General features: G+C 35.4%; 1 protein-coding gene across 2 annotated transcripts; it reads right to left on the reverse strand.

Annotated features, from left to right (window-relative positions):
• Window positions 1–1,813: 1,813 nt before the first annotated feature.
• Window positions 1,814–8,795, reverse strand: CLEC1B (C-type lectin domain family 1 member B). 2 transcript variants are annotated; one of them, XM_004438638.3, is made up of 6 exons: window positions 8,656–8,749; window positions 7,905–8,003; window positions 6,734–6,853; window positions 6,430–6,581; window positions 3,788–3,894; window positions 1,814–1,977 (listed from the first exon to the last, which is right to left on the reverse strand). In XM_004438638.3, exons 1-6 carry the CDS (start codon window positions 8,717–8,719, stop codon window positions 1,833–1,835), a joined length of 687 nt encoding a protein of 228 aa, XP_004438695.1. In that variant the 5' UTR covers window positions 8,720–8,749; the 3' UTR covers window positions 1,814–1,832. The 2 variants fall into 2 exon arrangements, with proteins under 2 accessions (XP_004438695.1, XP_087298114.1); XM_087441988.1 differs by lacking the exon at window positions 7,905–8,003 and having other exon boundaries at window positions 8,656–8,795.
• Window positions 8,796–17,598: the final 8,803 nt, after the last annotated feature.

The following is a 17,598-nucleotide window of genomic DNA, read 5'->3' on the forward strand; positions in this document are numbered from 1 at the left end:
TTGGGTGTTAGTGCACAAAGCTATAAAGGTAATACATACTTATTGATTATTTATTAAATGCTTGATACTCTGCTCAATGCTTTACATAATTATATTAAATGATCCTCACAATTACCTTATGAGTAAGGTAATAATATTAAACCCATTTCATAGATGAGGAAACTGAGTTTTAAATAGACTAACTAACTTACCAAAAGCCATATAAAGGTGTAAGTTCTAAAGTAATGCTTCCCAAAATGTATTCAAGATTATTTGTATTAGAATAATGGGGGTGCTTGTTAAAAACGAGGGGGTCTCTGTGTCTCCTCAGCCTTCCATAAGTATGAGTACTATAAGTATTTGTGTTTGAACGTCTTCATGTTTTACCAAGCACCTCAGCTGAGATGTTTGACAATCATGTTCATACATTTTATTACCACTAATTTATGAAAAAAGAGTACCTTCAGGGAAGCTGTGTGAAAGAAATGCAATTTTTGCCGGTTATCTTGTTAAAGGGTGCCCTTCTACATATTCTATAAATACTTCCTGAGTCGCTTGACAAAAACCAAGCATAGAACTGTCAGGAAAATGACTAGATAAAGCATTTTTACTTGCTGTTCCGTCTACCAGCCTATGGGCTTTGTTAGGAAGCATTTACTCATTTTCCATTCCATCAGGTTTCTTGCAAACTTTATGTTCCTTCATTTGCATAGAAAATTGCTGCTGTTAGGTCTGACCAGAGGTGGATTTGGAATAGAAATTATATTTCTAAAATATTTTACTGATTGTGGAGCTTCCTAATGAATCATCTCACACAATGAGAAGCAAATATCTTTCTGTTTTCTGTGAGCCAGGAACTGCACTTGGTGCTGGGCATTGAACAGCAAGTAGGAAAGTCATGGTGTCTGCCTTCACGGATTTTCTGGTCTAGTTAATACTCTGAAGTTTTAGTTTAGGTTGTAGAACTCTGAAGGACATAAGATGAGTGTTATCCTATTTTAAATATGAGAAAATGGAAGTTAAAGAGGCTATATGACTGGTCCATGGTTGCACTTTAAGTAAGTGATAACACCATCCAAATTATTCTACTGACTCCAAATTTAGTGTTCTTTCCATTATCTTATGCTATCTTTCAAACTTGGATATTTTGAATAGTTTTCAAACTTTGATATTTTGCCCAGCTTAAATCAATTAAGCCCTAACCTTTCTGGTTCCAGTTTTAAATTTATATGTTTTTTCTGAAGATGCAGTGAATCATACTATGTTGAGATAATTAGGAATAAAAGACAAGAAGAAGGGGAAGGGAGAGGCAAAAAGGATAAAAGGACACACATGTATGGTAATGGATAAAAACTAGACTATTGATGGTGAACACAATGCAGTCTATACAGAAACTGAAATATAATAATGCACACCTGAAATTCACACGATGTTATAAGCCAATATGACCTCAATAAAAAAATAAAAAGGAAAGAAAAGAAAGAACAAAGTGAGAAAAGGATACCTCTTATCATAAAAATGTCAGTTCACCTAAAATAAATATGTAAATGAAATAAAATTTCAATAAGAAAAAAAAGAGAAGAAGAAAATTAGCGGAAACACAACACCTGAGAAGCAAATTATCCAATCACAGACTAGCTTCTGGATGTATAAAAAAGAGACTAAGTTATCAGTTAGTATAAAGGAATATATAAAGGTGGTACTAAATGGTGTTGGTAGGAAAGGTAATGTAAGGATGACTCCAAGGGAAATAAACGGAGAAATAAGCAATTTTATGGCTAGTTATTCCTTTGTCCAGATCTTTTATTATACAATCAAGCACGTGTCTGTGATATCCTGTTCATCTCTTTGCATTAAGGTAGTTCGTCCATCTTTGTCATGCCAGCCTTCCTCTCACACATTAAATAATGTTTGTTTTTACATAAGGTAGGGTGAATTTTCCCATTATGAAAATAAGCACAATTCATGTTTTCTGATTCATTTCCAGGATGCTTAAACCTGTGAAAGGAAAAGGTAGAATGAGTTCCTTTGAAAGCTAAATAAACAACAAACAATCAAACTCTATGTATGGTATTTTGTTGCGAAGAGTGGAAGCAAAAAGTATGGGGAAAATAAGTAAAAAAAAAACATTAGATTACTGAGAAACTTCCAATCTGCTTGACGGTATAAAGTACGTGCGTTTGAAAAGCTTGGTAGCAATTTAATACAGCATAACATTAAGCAGCAAGTAAATGCTAGGTACAATAGGAGTCCAAAGCAAAAGATGAATGGGGATTGAAATTATGAGAAAGACTTTATCATCTTTCAATAGAGGATCATACTTTACTCTTGAAGGAAGGGTAGGATTTAGATAAACAGAGAAGAGATGGAAAGCCCTGTAAGGCAAGTGGCTGGACAGGAATGAACTTAAGGAAAAGTAAGTTGATTAAATGTTTTTGAAATGAGGATTTATGTTACAAGGTAGCAGATATAACACAGCACACTGTATTGCGATTGTCTGTTAATTTGTCTGTATTCTCTGCTAGATTGCATGCGACAAGAAGACAAAAAATGTGTATTTACTAATTTATTTGCCAACAATCTATGGAATACCTATTATGTGCCGAAGTTGTTTTACATGCTGATGACAGAGTGGTAAACAAAGACAAGGTCCTGTCTACTGGAGAACTTACATTATAGTTGGGGGATATTGGTAAGAAGCCAACAAATAGATAGAAAATTTCAGAAAGCAGTAAGAGTTGTGAATAAACAAAACAGTGTGATATGATAAACTCAAGTGGATGTGAGTGGAGGGAAGCTAATTTGTTGGAATAATTAAAGTTGGTCTCATTGAGGAAGTGATGTTTAAACAGAGACTTGAGTCACAAAGGGGTGCCAGTCATGGAGTTCTGGAGGTAGAGCATTCTAGAAGGATACAGCAAGTACAAAAGTCCTAAGACAACAAAACAAGTTTAATTTGTTGAAAGAGTGAAGGGAACGCCAGTTTGCCTGCAATATTGTGAATGAGTCAGCAAGTGACAGGAGATCAAGCCCAAGATCTATGGAGAGGCTTGTTTGTACTTGCAGTATCCTTGGCTCTTACCCATAGCAAATACTTAAATATCTGTTGAATAAATTAAAAATTCAAGTAATAATCAGATTGTACAAGTTACGGTTATCAGTTTAAATTTTAACTGGAGAGACATTGCAGTTTTGATATACAAGAGGAAAAACAGATGTTGAGACTGGAGACAGGAAAGTCACATTAAGGAACTCTTAATGCAATTGTCTCCTTTGCCTGGATTATCTGTGGAAGGATGGAGCCTCATGATGTGAACATTGGAACCACTTTGTGAATGATGATGTGCCTGATTCTTGAAGATCCCTGGGTGTAAGAGTAGGTAAAATGACACTGAAGTCAAAAGAATCCTCAAAGTAATAACTTGCAACCATAAAATAATGAGGATGATAATTTTGTTCTAAAAATATGTGAAGAGAATTATATCAAGCTGAAAAAAAAAGAACACATAAAATGTTTCAATGGTAAAGTTGAGGGTAGAAATTAATGGGAAAAAATATCGTGAATAGAGGTGGATTGTACCTTAGATAAAGAGCAGAGCAATGGGAGAGTAGGGAAAGTAGAATTGTCTTATAACCAGTGTTCTCTTCTTAGGATTAGGGTGTAAGTGACTCAGCTGCTGCTTATATAACCACAGTGGGGTATAGAGTCAGCTCCCAACTTTTAAGTAACTTGCACTCAAGAGGATAGAGGATCTCAGGAATAAAAATTGCTAGTTGTGACTTGTATTTTGAGTGTCCAGTGACTTACACATTTTTGGAAGGAACTGAGCCGTCTTCCCACAACCACACCTTATTAGAGTTCTGTCGGGACAATCCAACCCAACGCATTGATGAAATCCTGTTTTTGATGTATTCCTATTACAACCACAAATAAATATAATGGTCAGAAGGCTTCCACAGCTCTTGTAACAACATAAAGACAAAGCTTCATGGTAAGAACCTAGACAAAAAAAAATTTTATATTATTTGTCTATATTAATATTAATTAATCATATTTGATATTTAGAATTGTACCAAGCTCACTTGTTTTGGAATAAAAAATACTTGTAGGACACAGGAAAAAAACTGTACACAATGTAACTGATATTCTAATCTTTCTATGTGTTTCTCTTTCCATCAATTGAAGATTAGATTTCCAAATAGAGTCCCATACATGTCTCTTAAATGAGATAAATGGTAAACAACTAGAGAAGGAAAATGAAGAAGAAATACATTATTGGTGAAAATTTGTATTCCCTAAATTTAACCTCTACTTGCTTTAGTTTCATTGCTCAGCTTGCCTACAAATCGTACATGTGAAAGTATTAATTTGTTTCAGTTGATTGGGTAAAGGGGAATTATATGATGTTTTTCTCAAAGGGATTTACAAATAACATACATCTACTATTCCTATCTTCTATACTATATACCAATTTGTTTTTGTCCATTGCTTATTGCTCCAACTAGAATATAAGCTCCATGAGGTTAGAGATTTTTGTATGTTTTATTAACTGCATAGGTTCAGGTCCCAGAATAATTCCAGCACATATTTGTTGAATTAATGGATGAGTCGATCTATGGGTAACAAAATTAAAAGGAGGTCAAATGTTTTATATTTCCATACCTCACAGAAAAACAGACGGGTTAGAATGCATTCTTGGCAAATAAAAAATGACTCGAGCTTCTTGACAGACACGTGAGACACAGAATGGCATTCCATAAGAGATATTGTGTGAAAGTCACTTTTCAGTGCTTATTTCTTAAAGCTTGAGCCACCCATCAATTCCGTTAATTCTTGTTCTTTTCTTTGAAATACATCCTCATTATATACTTCACTATATGCAGTATATTCTATTTGAAATTCTGCCTGAAATTCAACTATTCTTTGTTTCTCAAAAATTACATTACTTCCTCTTTTACTTATAAGTCTCCAATCTGGCATCAACTTAGAGTAATAAGTGTCAAAACATGTAAATGTGTCTCCAATTAATCTCTTTGCAGGAGCTGAGATTTCAGAGTACTCTGTTATTTTGCCTGATTGGAAAGAACTATTAATTTATTTATCTGAATTTCTTCTCTATGAGTCTGAGCCCACAAAACAAGAAAGTAGATGGTACAGCAAGTTAGAATAACACAGCACACAAAGGCTCACGAATGTCACTGGACTCATGTCCTCATTTCTGGTCCAGTACTGTGCACTTCAGCTCTCAGGAAAGTATGTCAATTTTGCTGACCAACTATAACAATTTTGTAGAATGTGACCAACTTGAATATTTTTCTCGTGAATCTCTGTCTGCACATAGCCTAAATCCTGACTTCTTTTCCAACTTACATTTGCTTTCTTTTTTAATACACAAAAATATGGATAATAACTATATAAGAAATTGTAGGATAAATACTATAAAGAATTTTTGCCTTTTTAAAAAATGTGTTTTGATAAACCTGTTATTGGGTAGGAGGGAGAAGGTAGAAGGCTTGGTTTCTGACTTGCTCCCAGGACTCATGAAGAAGAGAAAAGCTACATTAAATAATAAGAGGAGAGTATATGAATGGATGTGGATGTATTTTGCTTGAAAATAGAGACTTTATTAGGAGCTAACAGAGCGGGAAATGTGGGAGAGGAGACATGTTTAATAGAAAATTTTCAACTGAAATCTTGTGTGTTGTGCAAATGAGATTGCTTCCAAAATTATATTTGGGAGACCCTATGAAAAGATGAAGTTTGCATCACTGTTTGTTCAAGTTGTCAACAATTTAGTAGGACTAAGAAGGCGTGTCATAGGGCCGGCCCCGTGGCTTAGTGGTTAAGTACGCGCGCTCCTCTGCTGGCAGCCCGGCTTCGGATCCCAGGCGCGCACCTACGCACCGCTTCTCGCCATGCTGAGGCCGCGTCCCACATACAGCAACTAGAAGGGTGTGCAACTATGACATACAACTATCTACTGGGGCTTTGGGGAAAAAAAGGAGGAGGATTGGCAATAGATGTTAGCTCAGAGCCGGTCTTCCTCAGCAAAAAGAGGAGGATTAGCAAGGATGTTAGCTCAGGGCTGATCTTCTTCACAAAAAAAAAAAAAAGGCATGTAATATTGAGATAACATTGTTACTTATATTTTACAACCATATTAAGTTTCTTTATACTTTCAGACTCTTTTATGAATTAGTAAATAGAGTTAAGGAAGTTGAGAAAGGTTAAATTACTTGTTGCAGAGATAAGACCAGAACTCAAAATCCCGTAGTCCTATTTCACCTCTTGCTACTCTCAAATGTTGTAATTTTTACTGAGTTTGATAAGGTTCTCATATTAGCACAAACTGGGAGACGTGAAAAAAATATATATTTTTTTAGTGAAATATTTCACTTGAGATTTTTCTCCTTCTGACTCCAAAATATTTGACATAGACATCTCCTTACCAGAATGTTCTGGTTGGTGATCTTCACAAGAGTAGCATTCATGCCAGTACAGTACTGCTTACTCTCTTCCCATGTCAAGTTGTGCCTGAAGAATCCATAGCAACCTTCTCCATAATATCTCCAGTTTATGTCACATGGGCTGCACTTATGGCCTTAAGGAGAAACCAAGCATAGGAACCCTTTCATTCTAAATTGGGCTTAATTTTTCCCCACGTTTACTGCAGATCTCAAGATTCCCTACAGATAGCATCACAGAAATACTCCAGGGGTAGAGAAGATGAAGAGGTTACCAAACCATACGTACCAAAATTGTGCCCTTTTTCCAATGATTTTAATAGATATTGGCAGAACCGCTTTGCTAATTGCTGCAGAGTTCCTGAGAGATTTTTATTCTCAGCTCGTAGGTAGTTTTGCTGCTTGACAGCTAGGTGTAAAAATTACATAATAATTTGTAATCAGGATAATAAGGGTGATGTAAAGACCTTTCAATGAACTTTAATTTCAATAGAATTATCAATCTATGAATTGTTTACTAGATGCACATGAGTAAATGAGTGCTGAAAAGGGCTAAGGTAAAGGGGAGTATAAAGAACAAATTAAGAACTATGTAAAATTGGCACCAGAGGGTTATCCAAAAGAACAAGCAAACTATTTGAAGGAGTCAGTCACAAATGAGAAAATGCCATGATCAAATTGCATGCCCAAAGCAGTTATTTCGACTTTCCTTGAATGCAGGTTTCTAAACAGATTTCACAGAGATGAATTTTGCTATTTTGTTTTTCGTGTAATACCAAAAGATCCTTTCATTTAACACATACATATTGATTTCCTTTTATGTTCAAATACTGTGATACTCAGGTAAATAAAAGATGATGAATGATGAATTCTAAAATATCTTGTGAAAAAATAAACAATATATAAACAAGCAACAACTAAACATGATAATGTGACATTAGAGGGCTTTTAGATTTACAAGGAGAAAAATATTTATAAATTAGGTGTGATATAAATTGTCTCCTCATGGAAGTAAATAAATTCATTAAACAAAATGAGAAGAAGGACATTTTCAGAAGAAGGACATTTTCAGAAGAAGGAATAAAATGAGCAAAATTTCAGGCAAGGAAATGTAGGATTTATTTGTGAAACAGAAAAATCCGGATTGGCTGGATCTTAAGATATGCAGGACAGGGAGAAAAAAAAATTATAAAAGTGTGAATCCATACTTAGGAGGATCTTAAAGCCCAGTTTAAAATTCTTGAAAATAGTTTTTAATTAATAAAAAAAATCTAAAAGATGATTTTTATTAGAAGGAAAGGTAAGAATTCTCCTTTGTTGAGAATATCTTGAGCTACGTATAGGATGATTGGAGTAGTGACAAACAGGCAAATAGTGACAAATAAGATTAGTGGGATACACCAGGACTCTTAGGTATTGCCTTCCTCAGATCAAATCTTTGGCAATGAGTCAATACTTACACGTAATCCCCAGAGTCACCAGCCCAACGACCATCCCCATGCACAAGATCAGCAGAATCAAAGCCATCACACGCCACAAAGATGGGGTAGCAAGGTCAACTGTGGGCATACAATAAAGACGTCAGGGGGCTGGCAGTATGGCATAGCTCTAGGGCAGTGTCATCCTTGTTCCTGCCCTCTCAGGATTTTCCAAGCAATATAAACATATTCATTGGCAGATCTTGCCTCTGTTCCCTTGGTGGTCGTGAATGGTAAGCATAAACCACTCCCATTCCACACATGGGGATGGCCCCATCCCCAACGGACTTCTTTCTGACTGAAAATATAACTAACTGTTAAAGTTTTATGTGTTTACTTTGTTTTGTGCCCACTCTCGTAAATAATTGCTTCTATAATCAATGACTGGAGGATCACACCCATGTGCTGACATCTTAGAAAATGGGATTGCAAAACATTTTCTCCCCTTACCCCCTTGGTTTCTATTCCCTCCAGCATTGAACTCTATAAGCCTTAAGGTAGTGTACCCTGCTTGTATCTTTTGTTGTTTATATTCTAAATAAATCTATCTGAGCCTATGTAGATACTACTCATGTAGTTACTACTATATCATGTAGATACCACTACAAATGCTGTAGAGAAAGAAAGTCATTTAGGAAAATAAAACTAAATGTGCTATCATTAGTAGAAAAAGGAAACTAGGTTGACCTATTTCGATAATTAATTTCCAATTTCTGGCTCTAAGCATTCTTACCTGAGGTGCGAGCTGGTTTTCGAGTTTTAATATTTAAGATGACGTATCCATCTTCATCCTGCATGGCTTTCCTTGGACTACAAGTGAGTTCAGAGTTCAATTACTTTGCAAAATGTAGTGTCCACTCTTATGATTTCAATGTCTGTCAGTCTGTGATGCTCCTCTCATTGGTAAGGCAGAGCCATATGAGTTGGAGCAAGTGTATTTTTTTTTTTTCTTTCCAGGAAGCTGTTTCACAGCTGTTCGAAGATACATGGTCCTTGAACATACAAACACAAAAATAATAACTTGTGGTAAAGGAGTAGATATGGCATTTGTTTCCTGTTTCCTTATCTTCAACTCTGAATTAAGCAATATTCCATCATGTGTATCCTTTCAAAGAACAAAAAAGTTCCTGCTTCATCTTAACCTTAGCAGAGCCTAAATCATATTGTTTAAATAAACTAATTTCTCATGAAAATTCATGGATAAAATACTAGTAGATATATGTATTGTCTGTCTCACTGTGAGGAGCAAGTCTAATATAATTTGATCGAATATGGGCTAGATTAGATGTTTCATGGTCTTGGGTTAGAAGGGACCGTTCCTGATTATGACTTAGAATTCATCCAAATTCTTGCATCTCTTGCCAATCAAATTTTTCAAAAATTCAAGGACTTCGAATGAGGCAGCCTTCATATTGCTTAGGTTTAGGCATAGAAGGAAAACAATCAAAGTGAAATAACACAATTAGTGACTTGATGTATTGTGCTCAAGTGATGTTTGCACTTCAAAACGAATTTCCAGGAATGGAAAAATCTTAATTCAATGAACTCACGTAATTCCAAGTATAGTGGTATTTAGATGAAGACCTATTTGAGGAAGGGATGATATTCTAGTGCCCTTTGCATCACAATATAATAAGTATTTCACACATTTACCTTTATGAAATGGGCTTTTAAATTGTTATTTTAGCTTACATTGCAGGTAGTTATAAGAACAGCCGTAGAAAGCTCCTGCTGTATTTGTTGTAGGAATATTGGTGAGAGCGTTGTCTATTTTATCATTAGGGTTTCTCTTATATAGTTTTGTAGCAGATGGTTTTGTTAAACTTTCACGGCCAGAAAAGCTTCCCTTCTTCTAAGTAACCAAGTAGGCATTTATCTTATAAATGATCTAATTTCTATTTTTCCTTTAGTTAGTAGAATGTTAGACTATATTGAAAATTTTATTTTTCAATGTAGTAATTACATAAGATCTTGTGACAAGTATTTTGTTTACTAACTTTCCCTTTGGCATCTCTTGCACATATTTTTTTTTCCTCGCTGTTATCTCCTTCACTTTGAATTCTTTGTCAATTCACTTAAACCAATCTTTTATTTTAAAATTTCTTTCACTGCACACCCCAAATTATTTTGAGAATGAGGTCAAGTATAAACAAAACAAGCATGAAAGGCATTGCCTGATTTTTAAAACCCAAACTTAGCAGGACTTAAATAATTTTACCAAAAACAGATATTTAATCAAAAATCCCACTCCCTTGAAATAAATGTTAAATTTCTATGTCAAATGTGCTAAAAATCAAATAATCCAATTTCTTAAATCTCCAAACCACTTTTTGTCACTGAGTTTCTTATCTCTGTTAAAATATTCAGTGCTTCCCAATCACAAGCCAGGCAAATTCAGATCATTTCTCTACCGTTCATCTACCACTGCTTCTGTTCAAGTAACTTCTTCAGCCAAAGCGACTCTTCACCCTTCCTGACAGTGCATGACAGCCTCAACCTTCCAGCACAGCCTGAGAGTTTGACTCTCTCTCTCTTCCATTGCCCACGTTTACTCGCATACCAAGCCCAAGGTTTTTCTTTCTCCTTAACTCCTATCTTCCGTGTCCTTTCTGTCGCTGCCTTACTTTAGTGTTTTTGTAAAATATATTGAAACACTGAAAAATAATTGTGACTAAGTGACAGAGAGAAAAGAGTGTGGAGGGTACAGTTCAAGGGACTTTTTTTTAAAGAAAGCTTTATTCTGTTCTCTTAGTAACCAAATAAGTAACTTCTGAAAATTTATAGTGAAGTTAAATCAAATACCTAAATGCAAGATCCATGGACATTCGGAAGCCTTATAATTATTGTCAACATTTTCTTGTTCAATTAACAGAAACTTTAATAAGGTCTGAAATATAACAATTAGCTTGCTTTGTTCAGATTTCCACATCTCTAGGTCTTGGGCAATTGGTTAAATTATAAAAATATCCCATTTATTCTTCTTGCAAACCACCAGGTATATGCCAGGCTTACTTCTTGATTCATTAATTCTTAAAACTGTACATTTAACTCCAGAAGTAGGTAAACTTGAAATGGGTAACACTAAGTCTCAGATGATTTTCTTTTCCTATATCTCAGCCTCTGGATTTTCCTTTGGTTCTTTCTCCTTGATATTTGTAATACATCATTGGTTTTTGGATCGTTGATTATTTTAGCCACAGGCTGAGAGTCTTATATCAAGAACTATGTTCCATAAAAATATATTGGCCATTATTTTTATCCCCCAAACATGACCTTGCAGTGTGAGAAATATACTGGATGAGAACAGACTCTCAGGTCAAAGAAGCCCCTGATAATATTAGTCTTAATTCTGTTTTCTCCCTCTACATAATCTATAAATACAAGCTGAGTTACTCAGCAAAAATTATGCAGAGAACTGCAGGAAAAAGAGATAAATATTACAAACTTTTCTTTTTCCTTTTCCAAAATCCAGAGGCTTTGCTAGATAACTCTTAATCACCCTACAAGGTCTATCATTGACATTTTATTTCTGCTTGCATATTTTATTACTCTCTTTTTTCTTGGCCTAGGAAAGAAGAGTTGAAAAAGTCCTTTGTTCCAAATATCCAGATGAGTTTGAACTTGGAGTAAAAATCTTTATTTCTTTAGTATTTTAGAGATCAAGAGGCACTTTCACATAAATTATCTCTTTTAAAGCAAATATTTTATTAATTGAATATGTTTCAGACGCTGAAATTGGTGGTGAATATTCATGGAGCAAGTTAGTCATGGTACTAGTCCTTATGGAACACAGAGGCTTAGATTTTAGCTATCCTTTATTTTTTAGTATTTAGAACAACTTCTCCCACCCACCACACACACACACTCTTGTCCCTCTTTCTTGCTTCATTTTTTTCCATTGCACTTATCACTATCTGACACACAGAGGCTTCTTAAATATATACATTTTTGTCATGTATCCCCACGAGAATGTACTCCACGGTTCTAAAATAGTGACTGACATACTGTTACCATCCAATAGATATTTGGTGAATGAAGGAATATAGGTACAATGGGAATTTTGATCCTAATATTACACATGTAGAAAGAGAAGTTTAAGGAATTTGGGGACTTTTCTATGATCATACTTATAAAAAGCAGCACCATCTACTTAGTTTTCCAAGTTCTTTCCACTACATAATGGCGTCTTGCAAATTTAGGTATTGGCCAGATTCTATTATCTGTGTTTATAGCTGAAGAATGAGTAAAATATACTAGGATCACAATGACAAGGCATAGGTGCAAAAACAAAGGAACTTAGTGGAATCCATAGCATTGTGGATAAGACTGATCAATATATAATGATGGCTAGTGGATGTGTAAAAGAGAATGATGTTGATACTGCGAGTGTTATAACAATGTCTCTAAACTGAAAAAATATAAAGGAAGTGAATATTTTGCAGCTGGTCATACCTTTTTACAGACTTCTTAATGTACATCACCTTTAAGCTAACCCTTAGATGCATTTATAGGTGATAGCTTGTTCCCTCTCTCAGTCCTGTGCATTAAAATTTTTGGTTCACCTTTGACTTACTAGCCTTCTACATATGTATTAAATATTGTTTATCTTTGGAAAAGACTAGGATTTCCTGTCATGAAAAAAAGGATAATTAATATTTTTCTTAAATTTTCAGAAAGCTTAAACATGTGGATTGAAAAGCAGAATGCATTTTATTAAAAGTTAATGAACCAAACAATGAATAATTATCAGATAACAACTGTGGCAGAGCATTTTGTTACACATAGTAGAGAAAATGAAGGAAAAAAATGTGTTAGACTGCATCCATAACACTGAGAAGTTTATCATGCACATGCTTACAAAATATCTGTAAGTAAAAAAGTTAAATAATAATCAAATGGGGGGCCGGCCCGTGGCGTAGCGGTTAAGTGCGGGCGCTCCACTGCTGGCAGCCCTGGTTCGGATCCCGGGCGTGCACCGAAGCACCGCTTGTCAGGCCATGCTGTGGCGGCCTCCCATATAAGGTGGAGGAAGATGGGCATAGATGTTAGCCCAGGGCCAGTCTTCCTCGGCAAAAAGAGGAGTATTGGCATGGATGTTAGCTCAGGGCTGATCTTCCTCACACAAGCCCACACACACAAATAATAACAATAATAATAATCAAATAGAATATGTAAGACTTGACTTAAGATTTGAAGGAAAGACAAAGATTGCATAAAGAGAGAGAGGAAAGGGGAATGTTTATCAGGCAGGGCAAATATCTGAACAAAGCTATGAAAATTTGAAAGAGTATGATGTGACCAAGAAAAGTGAATTGATCAAGTGTATTTGAACTGAGGATTCATGTCACAGTATATTGGGACATAAAGTGTCCTAATAAAATCACTACAAAATTTACATTGCAAGGACAATTAATCAGTTATCTGAACATATTTTTGTTGACCACTGTGTGTGTCCCAGGCACTAGTCTATTTCCTGGGGATTAAGTTGTGAACAGAACTTACACAGTAGTTGTGTTCTTATTGAGGTTATATTCTAGTGGAGGGTGGTGAGCAAAGAAGCCAAGAAAGAAAAGAGCAGGATAATTTCAGATGATGATAAGTGCTATGAAAAAAATCATATAATAGAACTTTACTGGTGAGGCTTGGGGCTGGCCCTTGTTGTGCCCATTTGAATCGGTTTGTTTAAACCTTCACTAGAAGTACTTGAGCAATTGCATAGGTTTCTTCCATTTTTAAGATCATCCAGAATAATTTAAGCTTATTTCTGATATAATAATAGTGATAGCTATCATTTGTTATTGTTTCTATGTGCTTGTATTAATTACCTTTGTGGTAGGTATTACACCAATTTTATTAACAAGAAAAATAAAGCACAGAGGTTAAGTGACTTGCCAAAGTCATTGGACAAGTAAATGTTGATTTGGGATTTGAAGCAATCAGTCTGTCTTCATAGCCCTTTATTTTAATCAGGGTATTTTATTATCCTCATTGGATGAATATACATTTCAAAATAAATTCTATCCGATATTCATCCTCTGGCTCCTCCCTGTGGCCATTTTTTTCTGTTTTTATCTTTTCTCTAGGTCTTTGACGTGTCCAGATTTAATCTTCACTTTTTTCCATTACTTTTTGTAAATAATTTTGAATTAATTCCTATTCTACCCATTCTCTGGGTACTATCCAATATAGGCCCCTCTTTAAAAGTGTTCTCTGAAATAGGCATAATATGTGGGAATGGAATGGTCTTTGAAGAACAGAGTGAGAATATAACTTCCTATTATGTAAACTCAGTATTTCTTTTCTTGTGTCCCAAATCAACAATACTTCCATATTTAATACCTGTGTCCCCTTATTTTCTGCAATGAACAGTATTTTCTGATGGATTTAATTCATGTTAGAGTGGCAAGAGAAGTCAAAGGTGATTTTAGGTTTTTGGCTGAGGAAGTGTAAGTATGAAGTTTTCATTTACTGAGACGGAGAAACGTAGAGTGAAACCATTGGGAAAAAGTTGTTCATTTTTTTTTTTTTTTGATGTAAGTTTGAAAATCCTGTAACATATCTAAATAAATATCCAAGTCTCCAGTCAGATAAATAGTCCTGGAGATCAAACGCTGAAATGAAGACATACATTTGGAGGTCATCTATGTATGGCTATTACTTGAAGCCATGAATCTAGAAGAACTCGTGCAGACGATAGAGGGCCAAGGACTGAACTCTGGGGCACAATAGCGTTTTGAAGTCTGGTAAGGAGAAATCAGCAAATCTGATGGAGGACTAGATAGTGAAGCAAAAAGAAAAACAAGATAATGAAGTCCTGGAGAACAAAGTAATTTGTAGAAGAATTTTAAGTTAAAGGGAATAATCAGTTATGTCAAATGCCGCTTATAGGTTTAGTAAAATGAATCCTGAGAAATAGCCATTGGATGTGTTAATGCGGAAGTTAATGGTGACTTAGGAGTATTTTGATAGAAATAGTGAGGGAACAAGCCCAATTAAAGTGATTTCAGGAAAAGTAGGAAGAAACAGCAGGCATAGACAGCTTTTTGAACCCTTTTGTTGTTAAGAGAATTAGAGAAAAGGGGTAATTGTATGTATGTGTGTGGGGGGCTAAGCAAAAAAACTTTTTGGCTTATTTTTAAAATGGGATAAAAATATATCATATTTGCAGGTTAAGGTGAATGAACCAGTAGAGATCAAAAAACAAAAAAAAAATAACGATTCCAGAGAGAGAAAATTACAAGTTAAAATTCTTTAAGTAGGTAGACAGAATGTATTTCAATGTACAGATGGAGACTGACCATAGATAAGAGTTTGTACAATTTAACCACGAAAAATGGTTGAAAATGATATTGCCTTACATACAGAAGTAAAATGTTTTTTGTATAAGTAGTTAGTGGAACAGAGGAAATCCTCTGCTGATGCTTTTCTTTTCTCAAGATGATAAGAAACCAGGTCATCAATTGAGTTTGAGGAAAGAGAGAATAAATTTGAGAATTGAGAAAGGAAGAGAAATTAGGGATAATCTTGTAAGAGATTTGCAGAATATATTGATTAGTATGAGTGCTGGGAAGTTATAATTCAAAAATATAAAATAAGACCACTTAAAATGTGACCATTCAGCTGCCTCTATGCAAGTTTAGAGTAGGTAGAGTTGGATTTAACCAGACTAGGTTTTCCAGATATGTCTGATGAATGAAGGGATAAGCAATGAATTTGTAGTTGTAGATAAGGAAATTATTATTATTAACCCTAGTAAATCGTCTAAGATACGTAAAATAGGAAATGAGACACGAGAGATTTATGACAATGAAAAGGTCGCATGGTCACTGAATTTGATATCTCAGTGAGCATCAATGTTTTGTAGGCCATAAATCACCACAGGGAGTGGGCTGGAAAGATAAAGAGTTGGAGGTGATAGAGTAGAACATCTAAAACTGAGGTAATGGAGGAGGTGCTCACATTGGTAATGGAATTGTCTAGACTCTAGTGCAACACTGTCCAGTAGGACTTTCTGTGATAGGAGAAATGTTATGTATTTGCATTGTTCAGGTCCACAGCCAAGAGCCTCATGTGGCTATTGAGCACCTGAAATATAGGTAATATGACTGAGGAAATAAATTTTTTTTTTTTATTGGTTTATAACATTGTAAAAATTTCTGGTGTACATCATTGTACTTCTATTTCTGCATAGATTACATCATGTTCACCACCAAAATACTAATTACAACCCATCACCACACACATGTACCGAATTATCCCTTTCACCCTCCTCCTTCCCCCCTTCCCCTCTGGTAACCACCAATCCAATCTCTGTCTCTATGTGTTTGTTTATTGTTGTTATTATCTACTACTTAATGAAGGAAATCATACGGTATTTGACCTTCTCCCTCTGACTTATTTCACTTTGCATTATACCCTCAATGTCCATCCATGTTGTCACAAATGGCTGGATTTCATCGTTTCTTATGGCTGAGTAGTATTCCATTGTGTATATATACCACATCTTCTTTATCCATTCGTCCCTTGATGGGCACTTAGGTTGCTTCCAAGTCTTGGCTATTGTGAATAACGCTGCAATGAACACAGGGGTGCATGTACCTTTGCAAATTGGTGTTTTCAAGTTCTTTGGATAAATACCCAACAGTGGAATAGCTGGATCATATGGTAGTTCTATCCTTGCTTTTTTGAGGAATTTCCATACTGTTTTCCATAGTGGCTGCACCAGTTTGCACTCCCACCAGCAGTGTATGAGAGTTCCCTTCTCTCCCATCCTCTCCAACACATGTTGTTTCCTGTCTTGTTAATTATAGCCATTCTGACCAGCGTGAGGTAATATCTCATTGTAGTTTTGATTTGCATTTCCCTGATAGTTAGTGATTTTGAACATCTTTTCATGCGTCTGTTGGCCATCTGTTTATCTTCTTTGGAGAAATGTCTGTTCAGGTCTTTTGCCCATTTTTTAATTGGGTTGGTAGTTTTTTCGTTGTTGAGATGCATGAGTTCTTTATATATTTTGGAGATTAAGCCCTTATCAGAAGTATGGTTTGCAAATATCTTCTCCCAATTGTTAGGTTGTCTTTTCGTTTTGTTGATGGTTTCCTTTGCTGTGCAGAAGCTTTTTAGTTTGATGTAGTCCCATTTGTTTATTTTTTCTATTGTTTCTCTTGCCCGGTCAGATGTGGTGTTTGAAAAGATGTTGCTAAGACCGATGTTGAAGAGCGTACTGCCTATGTTTTCTTCTAGAAGTTTCATAGTTTCAGGTCTTACATTCAAGTCTTTAATCCATTTGGAGTTAATTTTTGTGCATGGTGTAAGGCAAGGGTCTACTTTCATTTTTTTGCATGTGGCTATCCAGTTTTCCCAGCACCATTTGTTGAAGAGACTTTCTTTTCCCCATTGTATGTTCTTGGCTCTTTTGTCAAAGATTAGCTGTCCATAGATGTGTGGGTTTATTTCTGGGCTTTCGATTCTATTCCATTGATCTGTGTGTCTGTTTTTGTGCCAGTACCATGCTGTTTTGGTTACTATAGCTTTGTAGTATATTTTGAAATCAGGAAGTGTGATACCTCCAGCTTTGTTCTTTTTTCTCAGGATTCTTTTAGCTATTCGGGATCCAAACCCGGGCCGCCAGTAGCCGAGCGCACGCACTTAACCACTAAGCCAAGGGGCCGGTCCC

The sequence above is a fragment of the Ceratotherium simum genome, chromosome 17 (assembly GCF_057802395.1).
Source record: "Ceratotherium simum simum isolate JZ-2026a chromosome 17, ASM5780239v1, whole genome shotgun sequence".
Taxonomy (NCBI): Eukaryota; Metazoa; Chordata; class Mammalia; order Perissodactyla; family Rhinocerotidae; genus Ceratotherium; species Ceratotherium simum.

What these genes read in the sequence shown, in the direction of transcription:
- CLEC1B (XM_004438638.3), bottom strand. Translation starts at nt 8,719, where the DNA reads ATGCAGGATGAAGATGGATACGTCATCTTAAATATTAAAACTCGAAAA. An exon ending in GGTGACTCTGGGGATTACGT is followed by an intron (nt 6,854 to 7,904) that starts GTAAGTATTGAC and finishes TTTTACACCTAG; the next exon opens with CTGTCAAGCAGCAAAACTAC. An exon ending in GGAAAAAGGGCACAATTTTG is followed by an intron (nt 6,582 to 6,733) that starts GTACGTATGGTT and finishes TTTCTCCTTAAG; the next exon opens with GCCATAAGTGCAGCCCATGT.